The sequence below is a fragment of the Anastrepha obliqua genome, chromosome 2 (assembly GCF_027943255.1).
Source record: "Anastrepha obliqua isolate idAnaObli1 chromosome 2, idAnaObli1_1.0, whole genome shotgun sequence".
NCBI classification, from domain to species: Eukaryota; Metazoa; Arthropoda; class Insecta; order Diptera; family Tephritidae; genus Anastrepha; species Anastrepha obliqua.
This window is the reverse complement of record NC_072893.1, coordinates 16,945,282-16,966,586: the sequence shown is the minus strand read 5'-3', so window position 1 is coordinate 16,966,586 and position 21,305 is coordinate 16,945,282. Positions and strand designations below refer to the sequence as shown.

The following is a 21,305-nucleotide window of genomic DNA, read 5'->3' as shown; positions in this document are numbered from 1 at the left end:
AACGGAAGGAGAGTGTAAATTTTGGATTGTTATCAGCTAACACAAAAAAAGGAAAAATAAAAGAAAAAATAAAAATAAAAATAAAAGTTATATAAAATTGCGACAACGAAAATTGCAGCAAAAGCAACAGCTGTTGACGTACTCGCGCACACAGACATATCTACATCCCCATTTTTCATAAGCAACCGCAAAAAAATATGTAATTCTTGAAGTGATTGATTATTTTGCATTATTTTATAAATAAAAATATTTTACCGCAAAATTTGCGGGAAAATATTGAAGATTATTTTTGTAAAAAAATATTTGACGAAGCACTACGTAAAAGAACAGTAGAGCCAGAAGTGGTTGTAGTATTAAGAAATATTAATTTAATTTTAACATACAGCGGGAAGGGCATTTCGATGGCGTGAACCTAAAAACTTGACGCACCACCAAAAGAAAAAAATTAAAAAACCATGTATTACAACTGTATCAGAACAAAGCTATCAAATTGTAATCAATTCGGCTTAAAAGTTACTCATACGCCGTGTGTACGAGTATACATTGCACATCCATATGTAGAGAGGAGGCTAAGTACTTGGGAACGTGTCAAGCCATGCTTAATTCCAAAATACAAAGCTAGAGAAAAGAGTAATGCAAAATATAAAAAACGTTAGGTATTGATATTAAACTATTGAGAATTAATAAAATAAGAAGGAAAACAGAGAAAAAAGGGTGCAATTAAAAAAAAAATTAAATAAAAACATATAAGGAAATAAAAGGAAAAAAGTAAAAACAGGTCTAAGTTGGCATTAAAAAAAGGAGTTGAATACAAATATATATTCTTCTCTTCTTTTTCCGGTCCTCTATGCATCGTGAGATTTTATTATTATTATTATTCATAAAGCGTCTACCTCCGCTTGGAAATCACTACAATGGTTCGGACGCCTAAATTTGAACTTGACAAGGAGCTTCCCGCAAAATACGTCTCCACCAACCTATCCGCCAAGCTTCAAGTTTCATGATTGGAAAAAGTTCCGCTCGGTGAGGGTGTGCATTGATCAAGCACCATTCGGATGAACTCTAAGCTTCTAAGAATATTAGAGTGTCCTTAGCTTAAGTCTAGTTAATGGCTCGAACACCTCAAATTGCGATGCGTGCAGCGGCAGTTTTCCTTGCGATGCCCATGGTACCATATTCACAATAGCGTTAACCGCTAGAGTTTGTGTACATATATTAACAGAGGAGCTATAATAATATCGATCTGTATGATATCTCCATCTGGCCGATGGGAATAAATAGGTAATTTGGTGTCGTTGGTCATAGAACAAATTTAAGGAGTAACATAAAAAAACAAGTTCTTTACAGTAAGTAGTTAAGAATTGCAAAAAAACACTGCAAAATTTGTGTAAAAATTTGTATATGTTTTCATAAATTTTTGTATGTTTTCAAGTGTTTTAGTATGTACATATGAATTTGTAACAAAACATTCAAACAAAAATTGAAAACACATAAATTAAAAACAAAAAAGTTTTAATATTTTTTAATAGAAAATTAAAAAAAACATTCAAAACAAACTATGTATACAAAAAAAATTATTGAATTAAAACATTATTGAACAAAATTACTCAATAAAAAAATTATTTAAAAAAACTTAAAAACAATTAAGAAAAAAAATTAAATATCATCACAAAAGTATTCAAAACAAAAATATAATATATATAAAAATTCAATAAAAATATATTCAATAAAAACAATTATTAAAAACAAAAAAATCATTAAAAAACAAATCATTCAAAAAACATTGATTAATATATTACTTAAGATGTGTTCCGGGTTGTTTTTTAAAGGATAACCCAAGTGAAATTTAAAAACAAAAAACATTGAAAACAAAAATTTAAATCAATAAAAAAAACAAAATATTTAAAAGAAGTATTAGAAACTAAAATAAATAAACAATAAATTTCAAAAAAAAAAAACAAAATCGAAAAAAATCAATAAAAAATCCAATAAAAATTATTAAATAAAAAAATTATAAAAAAAAATTATAAAAAAAAAATATTAAAAAACAACTTTGATTAACACTTAAAGTGTGCTCCTGATTGTATTTTGAAGGATAACACAAATTCAGAATTTTTTGTTCTCTTTTTATGGATTGAACCCTAAAACACAATATCTTATCTATTATAGCTTATTTAATAAAAATTTGTTAGAAGATTCAATCCCGCTGCCGTTGCACTTAGAAGCTGCTCGTAAATGACTTAAGGGCTTACATGGGCTTCAAAATTTAAACAAAAAACCCATGTTTTAATTATAGTATTAAATTGCACAAATAAGAATATTATTTTTAAAATACAATTTTAGGAAAAAGTGCGATAGAAAGTTCTGTTGATTAGGCCAAGTCGATTTATTGCGTCTCGAGAAGTGGAAACTCAGCTGAATGGAAGCTAAAAGTAATAAAAATCGCATGAAAATTCATGTCGTAGTATTAAAATAAGAGCGTTTAAACAGACGAAGAGATAAGCAGGCAAACCGGCAAAGTTTCTAAAACTTATCTTAATATATAGGTTCATCCACAATTATTTGTTTGTGTTATTGGACTTACTTAAGAATGGATTTTTTAAATAAAATTCGATTTATGTTCGTTCTACGTCCACTCGGCTGCCAGATAAAAAGGAAGAAAGGCCGAGAAGATGGCCACTTGACATATGTAACAGAGTACTTCATATACCTTAATTATTTATGCAACAATGGGTGGTTCAGATAAACTAGTATTTACATTTGACAAAATTTTCCACGACGATTCTACAGTTTTTTTTACAGTATACATTAGATATACTTCCGGCTAAGAAATTCCAATCTCTTTCGTTATATATATATATTATATAATTGGCGCGTACACCCTTTTTGGGTGTTTGGCAGAGGTCCTCCTTCTATTTGTGGTGTGCGTCTTGACGTTGTTCCACAAATGGAGGGACCTACAGTTTCAAGCCGACTCCGAACGGCAGATATTTTTATGAGGAGCTTTTTCATGGCAGAAATACACTCGGAGGTTTGTCATTGCCCGCCGAGGGGCGACCGCTACTAGAAAAATGATTTTCTTAATTTTGGTGTTTTCACCGAGATTCGAACCGACGTTCTCTCTGTGAATTCCGAATGGTAGTCACGCACCAACCCATTCGGCTACGGCGGCCGCCTCTTTCGTTACTCCTGAAATAAAAAAGATCTAATTTTTTAAGCCTAATCGGCGACTTTGCTCTTCTAACCGAGCTATGCAAAATCTGCTCATAGCAATAACAATTTGTTTTAAATTATTAAACACATGCATCTAGGCATTTTCACACCCATACGATGCTCGTATATGACCCCTCCAGACATAAGCAAAATAGACACCCGACGTGGTGTCAGTTTTAGTTTTGGATTTGGAAAATATTGTAAATTCGAGCGCTTCTGTAAGGCACTGCCATTCCCACATACGAGTAACAAGCCACAACCACACCCCTGTCACTATCGCACATACATACATACATACATATATCCGCTGGTAGTTACTCACAAACGCATACGCGCACACCAATATAATTGACATTCTCCTTGGCGGTGGTCTACGTGCCGTCAATCTTATGCGCATTTACGCATGGTGATTTAATTATTCACTTTTTGCTACTTGCACATTTTCATTAAAACGCTTCATTCACGGCCTGCCACAGCTACAGCCGTTGCCACTACCCCAATCACCAGCATCACTGCCACTAGAAGCGATTTCTTTCCCAGTCATGGCGCACCGCCACACTTCAGAGGCAAAATTAGCTCAGTTGGCCTTCTACCGGTATGACACAACAACAACAACTACACTCACATATTGCAGTTTTATACACGTAATTGCACTTCAAAAAAATTCATTGAAGTAGTGCGTAGTTTAGATGGAAAATTATAATTTTTTTCTCAACTATTTTTTGCAACAAATTTGCTTTTTCCAATGCACCCTCCGCACAAAAAGTGAATTAATGGGGTTGTCTGTCTCATGCCTGTCTCTTCTAATCATCTATTTCGCACTCGACCTACTATATGATACAATTACCTATAATATGTATGAATGTGTGTATGTATGAGTGTGTGGAAATGCGTACAAATGTACTTGAGTTTAAATATTAAAAATTGTAAATGTGAAAAAAACACTAAAAGTTTTTAATTGCATTTCCGTTTGTGCTACTTTTAATATCATTGCACATAATTAATTTAACCATTTTGATCTAATTTATATTTGCTGAGATATGGTGTGCAGCTAGCAAACGAATGTTTGTGGCGACTGGAGACCGCATTGCTGCTTTGTCGTGCTCGACCAGTTGCACGCGCGAATGTCACTCATTAGTAGCAAAGACCTGCTGCTACTATTTCTGTATGTACGAGTAGAAGTAACAGTAGTTGTTGTAGTTATTTTTGTTGTTTCCATTTCACTTTGACATTTTAGGCGAAGCGTGTACCTGGTGTCACCGCCCACAATGTTGCCTTCGCCATAATTGGGTTACTGCGGTCACTTAGTATTTTAATTGCTGCTGCACTTTTAACTACTCTACTCCAAGGGCAACAGTAACTAATGGCATTTGGCATATGGGAGTGATTGCTCCAAGCAGGGGAGGGTGTGCAGAAAAAGTTCATCATTGCACGGAAGACTCAGTTTAAATGTGACTGCTCAATGTTACTTCGAGAAACAGGCCCAAAGCATCAGCTCTAATGAATAGCTGACGTTCGTCGAGATGAGTATGTGGAAGTACCTAAATAAAGTCCAAAGTTCTGGTGTGTAAATCTCAAATATGCTCAATGTCAATAGCATAGCGAAGAGCCACACGATTAAGCGTCCGAAGGCTTGAAATTATTTACAGGGTTTCGATTTCGCTAGACGATCAAGAGCACTTCAATTTTGTAGGCTGAGAACAAGGAAAGCGCTGATGTACTAAGTACTCAATATAATTAAGAAAAGAAAATTTTAAGGATCACAAGAAAGGGTGCACCCAATAATGCAAAGTTTCGAGTAGCTTAGGTTAGGTTTTTGTGGCAGTCGCTTAGAGAAGCCAACTCACTTCGACCATTTAGTTCCGTTGTGGTGGTACTGTGTAACACGGGAAACCTCAGTGTTGATTCATAATGGAACCATGTAGACGTTCTTATGAAGCGTAGGATAAGTTTTATTAGAATTATTTTACTAAAAACTGTGCTCTACTAGCTAAGGCTGGACAATTACAGCGGAAGTGTTCTACTGTTCTTCTACCTCTTCCTGATCTCTACAACTTCTGCAGTTTCGAGTAATTAGTTACTTGAGCTTTCTTTAATTAGAATGTTTTTGTTTAACTGGAATTAAAAAAAAAATTTGTTCAATTGGACTTTTTTTAATATAAGCCCTTTCTATTTACAATTTTTTTTTAATTTAAATTTTTGACGCAAATTCGTTTTTAAATAAAATTTGCTTTAAATTAAAAACTTTCTTAATTCAAATTTTCTTTAAATTCAAATTTTGTTTTAATTAATATTTTTTTAACTGAATATTTTTTTTTAATTTAATTTGTTTTTTAATATATATATTTGCTATTAAAAACATTTTTTTGGGTTTTTTTTTTAAATTTGCTTTTTAATTTATTCTAATTCATTTATTTTTAAATAAAATTCTTTTAAATATTTTTTTTTTTTTTCATTTTAGTTTTTTTTTGTAGTTATTTTTTTTTTTTTTTGTTAATTTACATTTTTTATTTTATTTTATTACAAGTTTTTTTATCAAAATTCCTTTTTAATATTAACTTATTTTTTAATTTTAACTGTTTTTAAATTTTATTTTGCTTTTTTAAACAAAAAATTTTTTCTAATTTTAACTTATTTGTTAATTTTTATAATTTATTTTTTTAAAAAATATCCGTTTTTATACAATTTTTTTTTATTTAGCTTAGTTTTTTTAACAAACTTTATTTTTATTAAAATTTCTGTTTTTATAATTTTTTCCCCTAATTCAATTTAAATGTTTTTATTAAAATATTTTTTATAAAAGGAAATTTTACTTTTAAATTTTAAGGTTTTTTAAATTTTATTTGCTTCTTTCTAATTTAAACTGTTTTCTAATTTTACGTTTTTTTTATGTTTTTATAATATTTTTTTCTTATTTAATTTACATTTTTTTAATACAATTTTTTTACCAAAATTTCTTTTTCAATTTTAAACTTATTGTTTGTTTTATTTTTAATTCAACTTTTTTTCCAAGTTTAACCCTTTTTTTTAGTTTTTACTAATTTTTTTTTTATTTCGGTTTTTATAACAATTTTTTCTCGTTTAATTTAAATTTTTAATAAACTTTGCTTTACTAAACTTTCTTTTTTGATTTTAACTTTTTTTAAATTTTAGTCTCCTTTTTTAATTGAAACTGCTTTCCAATTTTAACTTCGTTTTTAGTTTTTTACTAATTTATTTTTTTATTTAAATTTCTGTTTTTATATTTTTTTCTTAATATATTTAATTAAAAAATTATTAATACATTTTTTTAATAGTTTTTTTTTTAATTTAAATATTTTTTTATAATTTTTTTTTTCATTGAAATTTCGTTTTTAATTTTAACTCTTTTTAAATTTTATTTTCCTTTTATTTAATTTAAACCTTCTTCTGTGTGAGATATATTCTTTTGTGCAATATTTTTTTTTCTTATTTACTTAAATCTTGTTTTCCTTTTTTTTGTTGAAACTTTTTTCTAATTTTAAGTTCGTTTTTATTTTTTTACTAATTTTATGCTTTTTAATTACAAATTTTCTCCTTTTCTTTCTTTATTTAATTTTTGTTTTAATAACTTTTTTTTCTCATTTAATTTTAACTTTTTTTATTTTTTCTTCTCTTTTACTTTTACTGTTTTTTTTTTTTTAAATTAACTTCTTTGTAACAAAGTTAGTATTATAACAAAAACCGAACAAAATGTATAAATTTCGGCAATTGTAAGCTTTTTTATCAGAATTTATTACTTGTAAATAATGAGGTGCCTTCATTATATAAAAAAAGTTTTTTAAAATCAACGCAAATTTTGAACCACTTGAAACTTGCACTTTGTTATACTAAAATTGAATGAGCTAAAAAACTGCATACTCAGAATGTTTTTAATTTTCCTGGTAAATCGCCAAGCTTCTTACTCTAGTGCATGCGAATAGCTCTAATTTTTCTAATGAGCTAATTTTATTCCACCAATCTGCTAATATGGTTGAAAAAAAAAAACAGATTTTGTAAAAATTATTCTTCGCAGTATTTTCCGCCATAACTTGCCTCCGCAGATTATCCCTCATAAGTAGCTCCTAGAAGTCTTCAGTGGTAAACAAAAAAAGTGAGTTAAGTTAAGTTTAAACTTATGATAATAAATTGCCTTCAAGCCAGGGTTTTCCTCCAAAATGTGATATGTGCCATGGTTGCAAATGGAGGCTCCGTGCCATATACAGCTTTTATGAGAGTTTGAGCATCGCCTGCGGAAAGCCAACACTATTGGGATCAACTTAGTGATAACTAATGTGCGCAGTACCTAAAACCTTCGTATTCCTAGTCTTATAACTTTCTAGCAGTTTTTGACCTTATTTAGAGTAATTGCAAGTACTCTAATCTATTTACTTCATCACTTCCCTTGCATGACTTGCAATTAAACTGAGGCATAAAAACATTTCCCATGACCGTGATTTTTTTATGGCCAAAACTTGAAAATCAAAATTTTAGATGATCAATGAAGTTAAGTAAATAAATTTACAAGATTTACCAGCAATCTAAAAAAAATCGATCTATAATTACAGGCGCGGAACCTTCACCTCGAAGTGAAACAAAGGCAGAAAAAAATAAGCAAAAAAACACACCAAAAACATGAAAAAGAATCAAACAAAGCCGAACAAGAAAGGCCGAACTCATGAAAAGAATAATAAAAGAAATATACACGAAAAGAGGCAACAATGCAGCGGAAGCCCTTTTTAGTGAATGCACGACACACATACATACGAGCATTGTACAAATTTAATACGTATAAATGTACGTAAGTAAAAAAAAAAACGAGGAAACCTTGAAATGAATTAAATTATACGAAAGTTCAAGTGCTAGCCGGCTAAGCAAGACGCACCAGTTATGCGCGCCCAGGCCAACGAGATCCGAGTAGTTTATTAAATGTGCACATACACACCTTCTCAAAATTATGGGCGCAATGAAATGTGTATGTGTGTGTGCTTTTTACATTTAAGTATGGACAAAATATACTGTGTAATTTGGCGAAAAAAATATTGCTTTAGCTTAATAAGTTGGATATGGGAGCCAAAAAAGTTCTAAAAAGTTGCAGTAATAGCTCGCAAATTTACATTAGACTAACTCCCGCTAGACAATCCTTCAATTGTGAAGAATTCGGTTGCCGAGGATATTTTAAATTTTCTCTTTTATTCTCTTGTTATATACTACTAATACTTATGAGAGAGTATATAGAAAAGAAAGCGAAAAGGAAAGGATAGTTTCTGAGGAATTTTGAAAATAATAAGCAAGATGTTTGGAACCTATGTAATCTCGCGAAAACAAGGTAGAATTGATTTCTTATCGACCTTATCGATAGTGCAGTAGGAAGATGGATTGCTGACTCTAAAAGTGGTCGTACAAGACTTGAAGACGATCCACATCAAGGAACAGAAGAACAGAAAAACAGCAATAACACCAGAAATCGTTAAAAAATACAGGATATATCGTATTGGAAAATCAGTGGATGACTGAAAGGGATTTAGTAGAAGCCCTAGGCATGTCATTGGGCCGTGTAAGCAATATTTTGACTAAAGTTTCAGAAAGCTGTGTGCAAAATGAATGCCTGATTATCTACCAATGGAACAAAAACATATTCGAATGCGACTTTCTCAGCAACATTTAGAGCGTTTTCGAAAGGATAAAGTGAATTTTGTGCGTCGATTCATCACTTGGATAAGTTCATCACCATGATCCTAAATCAAAACAAGAGTCTAAACAGTGGTGTGAATCTGGTTCTTCGGCTCCGAAACGAGCTCGTGTGCAGAAATCAGCCAGTAAAGTGTCAGCATCAGTTTTTTGGGATGCGAAAGTATTTCTGTTTGTGGATTACTTGCAAACTGGTAAAGCAATAAATTCTGAACAATATTGTAACATTTTAGACCAGCTGAAAGAAAAAAATCGGGAAAAAATACCCAGTTTAAAGTTGGAAGTGTTGAAGCATCCACTGTATTCACCAGATTTGACCCCTAGCGACTTCCATCTATTTCCAGACCTAAAAAATGCATGCGTGGAAAGCGTTTTTCATCAAATGATGAGGTCATGGAAGCATATTTTGCAGCCCTTTCAGATTTTCACTTCAGGGATGAAATTCATAAATTGGAATCTCGTTGGAACAAGTATATTTACGTTCAGGGTGACTATATAATAAAGTGTATTTGTATCACCACCACGACCACGCTTACAGGACAATATCCTTTTCATGAAAATTTCCATAACCGAATTTCAAAGTGGCTGCCCTATGTCCTCGATAGCCTCACGAATTCCCCCTTTGAGGTCTTGAATCGACCCTGGGCTGTTGGCGTAGACCTTCTCTTTCACGTGGCCCCAAAGAAAAAAGTCCAAGATGTTAAATCACAAGATCTCGGTGGCCAATTGTGATCACCTCTTCGAGAGATAACACGGTCCGGAAACTTTTCCCGCAAAAGATCAATGGTTTCGTTGCTTGTGTGGCACGTAGCGCCGTCTTGTTGAAAATAAACGTTGTCCAGATCAATACCATCCAATTCCGACCATAAAAAATCGTTAATCATCTCTCGATAGCGCAATCCTATTTAAAATCACACCTGTTATTGGAAAACCCTTTAGTTATGTTCTAATATATCTCTTAATTCCTGATTATATTACCGGACACTCTGTACAACACTCCCTAATAGCAAAAACTAATAAAGTTAAGTGATTTTTTTGCCTCTTTTTTTCTTTAAACTGTTTACCACAAAAGTCTTTGTTTGAAACAGAAAATTATTTATGATTAGGATACATTTTTTTTGTACCAATACCAATATAGGGGAGCTCTTTTGTATCATATCTGTGGACTTTTGGCAAAACAACCTATGTGACTTGAAGAGGATTTGCTTTGATGAGGTCAATGAATTCTGATTTATGAGAGAAAAATTTAGAATTTTATTGAACTTTTATTAAGATGATTAGCAAATATTTCGGGAAAATCAAGCAATTTAATGCATAATAGAAAAGGGTGCCAAGTCACCTTATGTTGTTTTATCAAAAGCACACAGATTGAAATTCAAATTTTTTCATGCGTTTTTATGCAATGCTTTTCATTGTGTAAACACAATTCTGACGCAGCAAAAATACGCAACCCAGTCGCCAAAACAACAACAACACACGACTACATATATGGGGTGTATAACAGTACAACACATGCAAGCACATTTGTGAGTATGCGACAGTATACGCAACGAACGTATCATTTTGGCAAGCGTCAGCGTGGAATGTTGATACACATCGGCATGGAAGTGGCTGTATGGACATGTGTGACTGTCGATGGCATGGAATTTGGTACGTGTGAACGCCTATCAGTGGCGCAAATACCTGTTGACTGTTGGCTGCTGAAATTTGCGTTTTAGCGATAACACGCACACACACACACACACACACACACAACCGCCACAAACAGCAGTAAGCAAGCGAACAAACATTTGGAGTGGTGCCTTGGCAGTTATTGCACCACTCTGATGAGACGACAGCTTCGTTGGGTGGCCTAGCCTAGCCATTTTACGTTGGAAAAGCTGATACATTTGTATATATGTATGTATGTATGTAGTCTGATGTCTTGGGCGATTTACCGATTGGTCGATCGGTCACTTTGTGGATTGCTTGTTAATTTATTTATTTATTTCGCGTGGCTGAAGTGCCAATACATGCAGTTATAGCAAATTGGTTACACTTACAAATTAATTAATATGTGTATGTATGTAAGTGCGCTGCACGGCAGCAGATTTTCGGACGACGACTACCTCTTTTTATCAAAGCTGTCAGCGATTTAAATTTACGACTTGTTAATTGCAAAAGGCCAAAGACAAAATATCGACAAAAAGAAACGGCCACCTAATAACGATCAAATATCTTTATGACGTGCGATATGAAATAAACAGGTGCGAGTAAAAGGGGCACCGATGACGAGAAGTGGCAAATAAATACATACACGATTGCCTTTGTATGCGCATATAAATATATTTATCGAAGGCGAACGTAATGCGTATTTACTGTTATTGCGTTTTTCAATCGTAATGTCCGGTGTGTTTTACAAGGGTACCTACTGATATCGGCCTTACCCTCCTGCAGAGCTGAAAACCACACTGGCTGAAATCAATGCGTTGATCAGCTCAAGTTATCTATTTGCAATAAGAAATGAATGCTAAAACTACCTAGCAAAGGTTCAACGCTCATCTAAAACCTCTGCCATGTTTTGGATTCAGCTGTAATAGGTAAATATTGAAAGTCAATCACGAAGAATTATACGGACCAACAACACACAAAAATTGTGAAAATCTCCTGCCTAAATTACGAGATCTTGGCGAGGACGGTTCGAGGTTCCTCCTCCTGAGCCGAGTTGATGTATGAGTTGGTCACGCGGATGATCAATGGATTTTTTCTTTGGGTTTCTATGAAAACTAAAAAGCGTATGCCAAGAACACAGAAGTAATAGCTAACTGGAAGAGAAAATTCGATGCGATTTGGTAGAAATTTAGCCGGCAAAATGACAAAACATTCTAATCACTGAGCCTAATCTCACGACTTGGTGAGCTTGTGAGAATGTTGTGTTCTACATCTATCTCCACTCGTAGCCTTAAGATGAGCTTTTGCTCATCAAGTATTGATTGCCATGAAAAAAATTGTTCTTTATGAGAAGAGTATGTGAAGTGCTCAGTGGTTGGAGTGTGAGAACACTCAAAGAGCCTAGCCAAAACAGGACCTCCTGTTAAATGAGCAGGTAAATGAGTTGTGATATATTCATTCTAATAACTGCCGCGTTCCATTGCAACGAATTGAACTAAAACTGAAAGACTGATGAACAGAAATTCTTCACGACAAGCCACATGATTCCCACTTGACCTTCAAAAGTTGATGGAATTCGGTATTCGCCGGACTTATCGGCAATAGATTACATCCAGAATTATTATGACTTTCTATGTGGATTATCAAGAAAAATTTGCATCGGTAAACTTATTGCCCCTTTGAAACCTTGGAATAAGAAGTTCAGATGTTGATGTTATTCATTTACTAAGAACGAACTTCTTGAAATTTATCTTAAATCGGTAAGCAAAAATGAAACAATGAAAATTTATCATCCGGATATGCGGTGATATTATTAAATGCTTTGAAGGGTTTATAGTGAATAAAGTAAACGATATATTCAAAGATGGCATGTATTTCATAGCGGATTATTGGCAAATGGATATCGATGCGAATGGAGATTGTTTTTAAAATAAATGTTTCTTCATATTGGGCCGTACTTCTTTGATTTCATGATCGGCATTTATACCACTATAAAGCGATTCTATGTAAAGTAATCCAGGTATTTTAGACCTTGTCGTCAATTCTTCTAAAACTTGGTTTATTTGTTAGCTGGAGTATAATAAAAAGTAAACTAAAAAAAATTGACCAAAAATTTAAAAAAATATATTTTTTAAATTTAATTTATATTTTCTTCTAAAAGCCTGAAAAAGCAAACAAAAAACCTTCACAAAACATTTTAACAAAAAACCAAATTTTTTAAATTTAATTATCCTTTTTTGTTTTTTTTTTTTTTTTTATTTATATTTTTTCCTAACAAAACTTTTTTTGAACAAATTATTTATTTGATGTTGAAAATTTTGGTATGGTTTTTAAGGTGAAATATTTTAGGTTCTTTTTAACATTAAGAAAATCATAATAAAATATAAGATTTTAAAAAGCATTTTAGTAAAAAAATTTTATTTGAAGAGATTCAAAAAAAAATAAACAAAAAAAAACCAAAAAATTTAACAATTTTTTAGCAAACTATTTTTTTTTAATTTTTTGTTCTTTTTTTTATGTAATTTATATTTTATCCCTAATAAAAAGAGAAGAGATTAAAAAAAAAAATTAATTAAAAAAAAAACAAAAAACTGAAAAACATTAAAAAATAAAAAATAAACGTATACTAATTTCAAAACAAACCGACAGTGCGTCACCTTAAAACCCCATATAACTCAATATTCAACATTGAAAAAATCTGAATATGATTAAATTTATTTCAACCATTCTCCAGTTTTCTTCTTACTATACTTACAGATTTATTCAATGTTCAAAATTTTTGTGTCGAGTTTTTTGGTTAAGTATTTTCAATTCATTTTACAATTTTCATAGTTTTCATAAGATCTTTAGGATAAAATGGAGGTCTCAAAATGGTCTCCAAACAGCGCTTTACTACTACTTGGGGAGGGCCAGACTTCTTGTACTTCAACCCTTTTATACCCAGGCCCAAAAATAAATCAGTTTTTAGATAAGTTTTAATGGCTAACTTTTAAATTTTCGGGTGTTGTAGCCCTGATTTTGAAATTTAGAGATGTGGTTCGGTATTTCAGACCAAGTGAAGAGGCCATTTCGAAGCTTGAAAACAAGAATGTGAAAACGTTTTTGGTGGTTCCAACTACATAAATGAAGAGGAAATGAATGTCTATTTTGAGTATCTCAAAATACTGTCACGTTTGGTTACAGAACTAGCAAATCGGGCAGTCCATATTGACTATTTATTTGAATTATCGGATTTGTACCCTGTTCTCGAATTCAGAGATATGGTTCGGTAATTCAAATCAAGTAAAAAAGGCCAATTCAAATCTCTAAATAAATAAACAAATAAATAATAAATAAATAAATAACATTTATGTTCTCGCTCAATTCACTACGGCTCGATGCTTCGAATTTTGAGCTTCTCAATAAACCGTATGACAAGTAAGACACCGAAAAATTTAAATCTACTGAGTTAGAGGCACATTTCTTGGTAACTGAACTCAATTTTCTCTAGGCCAATTACTTCTCAACCTGCCCTGGCATGTATTATATAATTTAATAACTAACAATTGATCTTCTCATAAAAATCGGAGGCGCCAGAGATGGTATGAATTATTGTCACATAATCAAGTATTAAATGACTATTAGACTGATGAGGTAGCGCAAATATAGGCAGATTGATGAGTGCGACACTGATCGGTTTATGACAGGTTGTAGTTAATAAAATAAACAGTAAACAGCTGCAAAGCAAGATCATAGCCGCAAAATAAGCAGATCCAATAGATATCACGTGGCCATTTCTTTGAAGCGGTATACACATATATACGTATGTATGCATGTATATATATAGGTACGTCTTAAGTGTGTTGGGTTTTGTTTTGCTTTTTTTCAGTTGGAACAAATCAAAATACACAAACAAACAAACAATAAACGGCAAGTGCAATAAAAATCCAACTACAAGGTGAAACGCAAATATGAGTACGTAGTGCGTGCATGAGTATGTCTGCGTAAGCAACATATACATAGATGTGAGCAACCGCAATCTCAGTCCCACTACACCTGAGATGTTCAACAAACAACTTGAGGTTTCAAGATCATACAAATATGTAAATTCATTTTAACCACACTTGAGATAATTTCAGAGACGAGTTAGCGATTTAAGTAATCTAGAAAAAAATAGCATACACATGTTTATTGATGCGCTCGTGTCCTGATAAACTACAAGAAAAATTTGAATGAATTAACGCACGAAAATTGTAAATAGTTAATGCGTTAGGGGTAGTCAGAATTAAAAAAAAATTGGATTTTTTTTTTTTGCATTTTCTTAAAGTATAATATTCTAAAAATATTGTGTGAAAATTTGAAGTGAATCTGACAAATACTTTTCGAGTCATTCAACAATTAACAAAGGGCGCGCGGGCGCTCCGTCGCGTTCCATTTGCTATTTGTTGATTTTACACAAATTTCAAGCAGCTGTAAGCAACAAAATTCGAACCACGAAAATCGAAGAGATTATACATAGTCAAAAAAGTCAAATTTTGGTGGTTTAGTAATTAAGTAAATAATGACTCTTGTATAGGTGGTTCCATAGAGGTGAGCAATACGAGGAAATTATTAAAAACATCCCATCGAGATGTCGAGTCTGTGGACATAACTTTAAGAGCGCTTAAGCCACTTATTCGCCAGACTTCTACAGGAATTGAAAATCTCTGTGCGCCACAAGGCTTATACTCTTAAAAGATCAAATGAACTGAAGAAAAGAAGTCTTTTGATAATTTCAAGCAGCGCAACATCGACATTAGACAAGTTCAAGAAGAATATCGGAACCGAAATTGCTAACACTCGGGCCGATGTGAGTGAAACGCTGGCGGAAAAATTAAAAAACAGAAATATAAAAGATAAAAAAAAAAATAGTTAAATAAAAATTAAAAAAAAAAAATAAAAATAAAATATAAAATAAATAAAAAAAAAATAAAAATAAAATATACCATAAATAAAAAAAAAAAATTAAAAATAAAAAATAAAAGTAAAAAAAAAAAAAATAAAAAAATAAAAATAAAAATAAAAAAATAAAAATAAAAATAAAAAAATAAAAATAAAAATAAAAAAATAAAAATAAAAATAAAAAAATAAAAAAATAAAAATAAAAATAAAAAAATAAAAATAGAGAACAAAAATGCTTTCACTGCCACGATAAACTGGCCTGTGAAGTTTGAGGTTAATTGAGAAAACTGCCCGGGGAAAAATGTCCACTGGATATCTCAGTAATAGAAAAATTCTATAAATACATATAAGGGAGAAATCCTATGAAAATATCCAATTTTATTCCAATCTGTCAAGAATGTCACGTTGTCGTACAATTTAACTCTCTGTTCGCTTTTCAATTCTGTTCGCGTTTGAAGGCTTTATGAGATGGACGGAGCGTTAAACTGTAGCCGGACTCGAAGAACCATTGACAGGAAGTCTCAGGAGCTAGGACAATAAGTCAATAATTATATTTCTATTTATATTTACTTTCTATTTCTATATAATATATTTTTCTTATACTACCCTTAAATTCGCTATAAAAGTGCGCACCAAAACTTGTTATAAAAATTCTGATATTTTTTTATTGAATTATTAATTTTTGATTTTTTATAATTTTTGCATTAAGTTTGAAAACAATAATTGTCGGGCACTTCTTCAGGTAGGTTCGTTGCGCCAACTTTCATTCCCTGCTCTTACAATTTTCTCAAAAATAAGGAGCTTCCAAATTGTATTTTTGTTTTTTTTTTTTGTTTTTGCCTTGCTTATTAATTTTTGCTTGAAGTTTGCAATTTTGATTTATACGACTTTTATGGGACTAGACGTTGGAAAAGCAACCAAACGCCGATATTTTCAATACATAATTTTTACTTTTGAAAATATTTTAGTATTTTCTAGAAAACTTTAGAATTCTTAGTACTTTTACTGAAAATAAATCTAAACAAAACAAAAAAATCAACAACAACAACAAACCAAATTATCAAAATGTTGAGATCCTATAATGCTTTCACGAGCTGTACCATACAGCCCATTGACTGTTTGTTTGACATCAGCTACCTCCACTTTTTATGCGCAGCAGTGATCCAGAAATTTGTTACGCTTTTAATCGAGCGTAGAAGACTTACTTCTTCTTCTTTTCCACTAAATTTCCACTTTCGGCCGCATCTGAATATTTTGCTATAAGGCTTGTGTGGATATCTGTCCACAAACGCATGTCTAATGAGCTGACTAGGCAGAGCTACCTGTAGCCTGCAGACCTCGAATCGACGCAGCGAGCGCTAAGCCGCATATAAGTATCAGCTTGCAGGGTTATCGAGGTCTTCTTGCTACGTTTAGACTGAAAAGCGAGCAGAGATAATCTTCTATGGCTACTACTAAAACCTCTTCTCTCGTTAGTGCTATGAGCCCCAGCCGAACACTGCCCACAGGAAGTGCAGTTAGACTCAAAGTAATTTTGAGCCCCTTGTTGCAATAGTTGTATGCAGAATGAAGGTTAGGTTAAGTTGTAGCAATCGTCCCCGCGTGGGGAACTTGCTCTTACCTCTCCTAAACCAGTGAGAACTTTTTCAAAAATTTCAGAAATTACCTGATTTCTATTGTACTGATATCTTCCAACTGATTAAAAAGTTAGCTACCTAAAGTGGTGAAACTATATCTGGATAGAGCAAAACAGCGGCACAGAGTACGGAAGATTGTCTCTGGCTCATCCGAAACTTTTCTTTATCTCTTCTATAACCAGTGTGAACTTTTCAAAAAGTTTAGAAGATCCCTGATTTCCACAGAACTGAGATCTTCCAAGTCATTAATGGACAATGGCACAGAAGATTCGAGATTGTCTCTTCTTCTTCCTGAAATAGTTTCTACAGAAGTCATGTGACTGCACGCCCATACTCTGGCGCAGTCTTCCATTATAACAAGAAATCGGTGTGCTAAGATTATGTTTTGTTTGGCTTAGCAGAGCTGCAGTGCGTTTAGCATTGAAAGTGGACCTCAATTGTCGAGCGTTTCTGCAGGAGGTTTCCTTACGACATCTTTCAATCGCTGCTTTCATATATATTTAAAAAAAATAAATAGCTTACAAGGTATACTCTTACAGCCTATGTTATATTATCTTTCTCTTTGAAGAATGAAAGGCTGAAATCAAGTCAGTATCAACTTCTAAGCCATCCTGCTTCGCGTGGCAAAGATCTAGGCGTTTTTGGTCGTCGTCCCACTAGTTATTCAAGGCGATGAACATGTTCCTTTTTGAGTCGTGCCGGAATTCAGTTTCTGTAGACGTCAGATCTATCAGATCCACGTGGTAACGGCTGGAAACAATTGTGCATTAGACAAAGGCGCGGCTTGTTTTTCAAATAGGTCGTAAGGCCTGTTTGATGTACAATTGGATAGGATAGATCGGGCGGAGGGAGTAAACTCTGTCAAAGAAAACCCCTCTAACCCAAGGAGTCATGCGACCCGTGCCTATTGAGTGGTTTGCAGTCAGAGGGTTTTCCGATTGTATTTCTACAGAGCTACCTCGATACCGGGTCCCCTCGGGGTATAACCATGATCTTGCCGCACTTTTTAACCAAACTTGAGGTGAAATCAGAGACGGCGGACCACTTTCTGTGCGTCTGCACGGTCTTCGCTCGAATCAGGCTTGACGTCTTTGGCATTGATGTGTTAAGAAGCACAAGATCTACTCAGATTTCTTCGGAGGTCGGGTGGATTAAAAAAAAATTAAAAAGGAAACCCGAGTGCAGTACAAAAAGTAAATACAAATTTTTTGCCCACAGAATTTACTCATCGGCACGCAGCGGTTTATGTCTTTTCCGCATTTCTCAACATCTGCTTGTCCTCTCTTGAGAGTTTCTTAACCCTTTCACCACGGCGCACCTGTACCATATTTTGCCATTTTTGGCGACGTCAGTCTATGTGGACCAAAAAGTGGCTGCCGTATAAAAACGGCGTCAGCAGCTGTGATGCACCGAGTGGCTGTCATAAATGCACGGCACCGCACGCGAAAGGGTTAAGGGTATCACAAGGAACGATTCCTATACACAACTGTTTAAAAGGTGCTTTCCTATACATTCTGTCAAAAAAGTACCGGGAATTGTTCAATAAAACGTAAAATAATTGTTTAATGATGAAAATTTATTTTGTCGCCTTCAAAATAGGCTACATTCGAAGCAATACATATATGCCAACGATTAGTCCAGTCATCAACGCACCTTTTAAACGCGTTTGAAGAGATCTTCTTCAGCTCCTTCAGCGAATTCTCCTTAATGGCCTCTATAGACACAAAGCAGCATCCGCGAAGCGGCAAATTAAGTTTTGGGAAAAGGAAAAAGTCACTCTATCGTTTAAAAGGTGCTTCCCTATACATATTTGAGCACCCCTTTTAACCTAGCGAACCTAAATTAAATTTCTACTCCTCTTCTCGCTTCGAACTAAAAACCGATATACCAGACACAATCACACTCGGATACGGCGATCACCGACATTTAAAACCGCACTTAAATCTAATAAAAAAAAACGCACAAATCAAAAAAAAATTAAAGAAAAAAAAAACAAAAGAAAAATATAAAGAAACTCACTCTCTCATGGAACTGCAATGAATCGCATGAAGCTGCGATCAGTTGACGGCGGACATTAAGTATGCCATGTAGTAGTGCGTAACCCAAGTTATCAGTGACAATCGATCAGCGGAAAATAGCAACAACTGCTGGAGTAAACTTTTTCTTAATTTCAACACCAGTAGCACTGCGTTTGGCCACTACGGCGGCGCTGACTTGTGCGCCCCTTCTTCTCCTTGCCAATTGCCAGTTTGGTGATGATGGTGAAGTGGTTAATAGCTGTACCACCGAGGTAATTAAGATCGCTGGTTCTGATTTCTTTTCAGCGTATTAGCTTTTAGCACTTCGAATGTAATAAAATTTAGCGACACAACAATGTTTCGCACGGTAGCCAAGACGCGATAACTTACGGATTCGGGTTGTTGTCTGTTATGGCACTCTTTTTATTGCGCAAAGAAAACTAATTACACTTTTATATCAATCAGATTTATTTTTGCACACAAACACTTTGTGATTGAAAAAAATTTCCCAAACTGACAGTTGTTGGCTCAGCGAGTGGGTGAGGGAGCGAAGATTTTTGCACACGAAGATTTTGCTTAACAGATAATTGTAATATTTGGTTTAGTTTTTGTTTTTTTTTTTTTACTTTATTTTTTTAAATTAATTTTTCAATGGATTTTCGATTTTACTTCGTTTTACTTTTTGAGCGCACAAACATTTTTGTATTCATATTTTTCTTGCATTTAAAAATTACCACAAATGTTATGCCACACAGCCACTTCATCAACCACCTCAGCTTGGCGGCTTCTTAGCCGAGTGTTGCTCGCACGCCTGACTAGACTAGACTGGCGGCTTGGCGCGGCTTGGTGTTGCATGCCACATCAGTGTGCGGCGCCGTTGCGTACGACAGGTAGGAAAACAACTGCTGGCAATGCACCAGTACACGTAATGCCTGACACTGAAGTACTAAGAAAGCTCAAACAGCAGGCACACAGCAAGTCGGATTAAAGCTTGAATGCAGCTACGCACGCCTCGCGACCGAATGTGAACAAAAGACTTACGGCGGAGGCCGAGACAGAGACAGTGTTTCGCCAGCTAGCAAAAAGGTACGCCGTTGGTTTTTTTTTCGTTTTATTTTTTTTAATTACAGTATTACTTTTCTGCGACACAATGTCAGACGATCGAACGGTGTACGCGTGCTAATGTAATGCCGTCAGCCTACCATCAACCTAGAAGATGAATCCAAGCGAGCGTCAACTGCATTTAGTTGACAGGTTGGTTAGTTGGTTGGTTGGTTGATCGACTTTAGTTGGCACCTCGACGACAACGCTAACTAAACTGAACTGAACGAATTGATTAATATTAGTGCGAGTGGAGCGTAAATATCTCATAGAGCTTTACTGCACCCTAATATCCAATTGTGCGCATAATCACCGACCGGCCAGCCGACATACCGACCGACCGAACGACTGTCAGACCCACCAATATGGGTGGAAAATACTATGTACTATAAAAGCCGCTGCTGCTCCAAATGCAATTACATACCATTGAGTATAGCTTCCGAATAACTACATATGTTTGTGTTTGAGTTTGTGTTAGTTAACTACCACCCACCCACCACCTAACCATCACTAACGTCACAACCAGCAACTGTCACCCAACCTGCTACAAGTATAGGTTTGGGGCAACAACAACACCAACTAGCCACATATTGTTATAGTCCCACAACACCCCATGGCAACACACACACACACATTCATGCACACACCTACATATGCACACCCACCCAATTCAGTGGTGGAGGCGGGAGCAACTCTAAAGTGGTTTTAGGGGCACTACTGTTACCGTTGCCTTAGCATTGCATTGGTACTACACACATAAAAATACACATACAAATATTTCACCTACACCGTGTGATTGTATGTATGTATGTGTATATTACTATAGCACAATGCTTAAAATAACAACAAACTTAATAAGAGTAGTGATGGCAAAAAATTAAGTGTGTACTTGTACTCGGTAATAATAATAATAATAACAACAACAACAATAGCAATAAACACTAGATACAACAATACTACGAGCGAGTATAGCACAAATCAGTTTCACAACGCGCTTTTCTAGGTAAGTATATGCACATAAGAGCACAATAATGTTATTAGACGTAATTGTCAACGTAAGTAAGTGGCTGCAATAACT

General features: G+C 33.9%; 1 protein-coding gene across 3 annotated transcripts in view; it reads right to left on the bottom strand.

Moving 5' to 3' along the window:
* Positions 1-21,305, bottom strand: part of LOC129239199 (rho GTPase-activating protein 21) — a 169,273-nt gene that overhangs the window by 34,497 nt on the left and 113,471 nt on the right. The window contains exon 1 of one of the 3 annotated variants that reach the window (XM_054874542.1): positions 19,128-19,542. The exons of the other annotated variants lie outside the window; for them this stretch is intronic. Within the exon in view, the coding sequence (XP_054730517.1) occupies positions 19,128-19,135 (8 nt within the window). The 5' untranslated portion in view covers positions 19,136-19,542. Of the gene's footprint in view, positions 1-19,127; positions 19,543-21,305 lie in introns of those variants that run through there. 3 annotated transcript variants of the gene reach the window in all.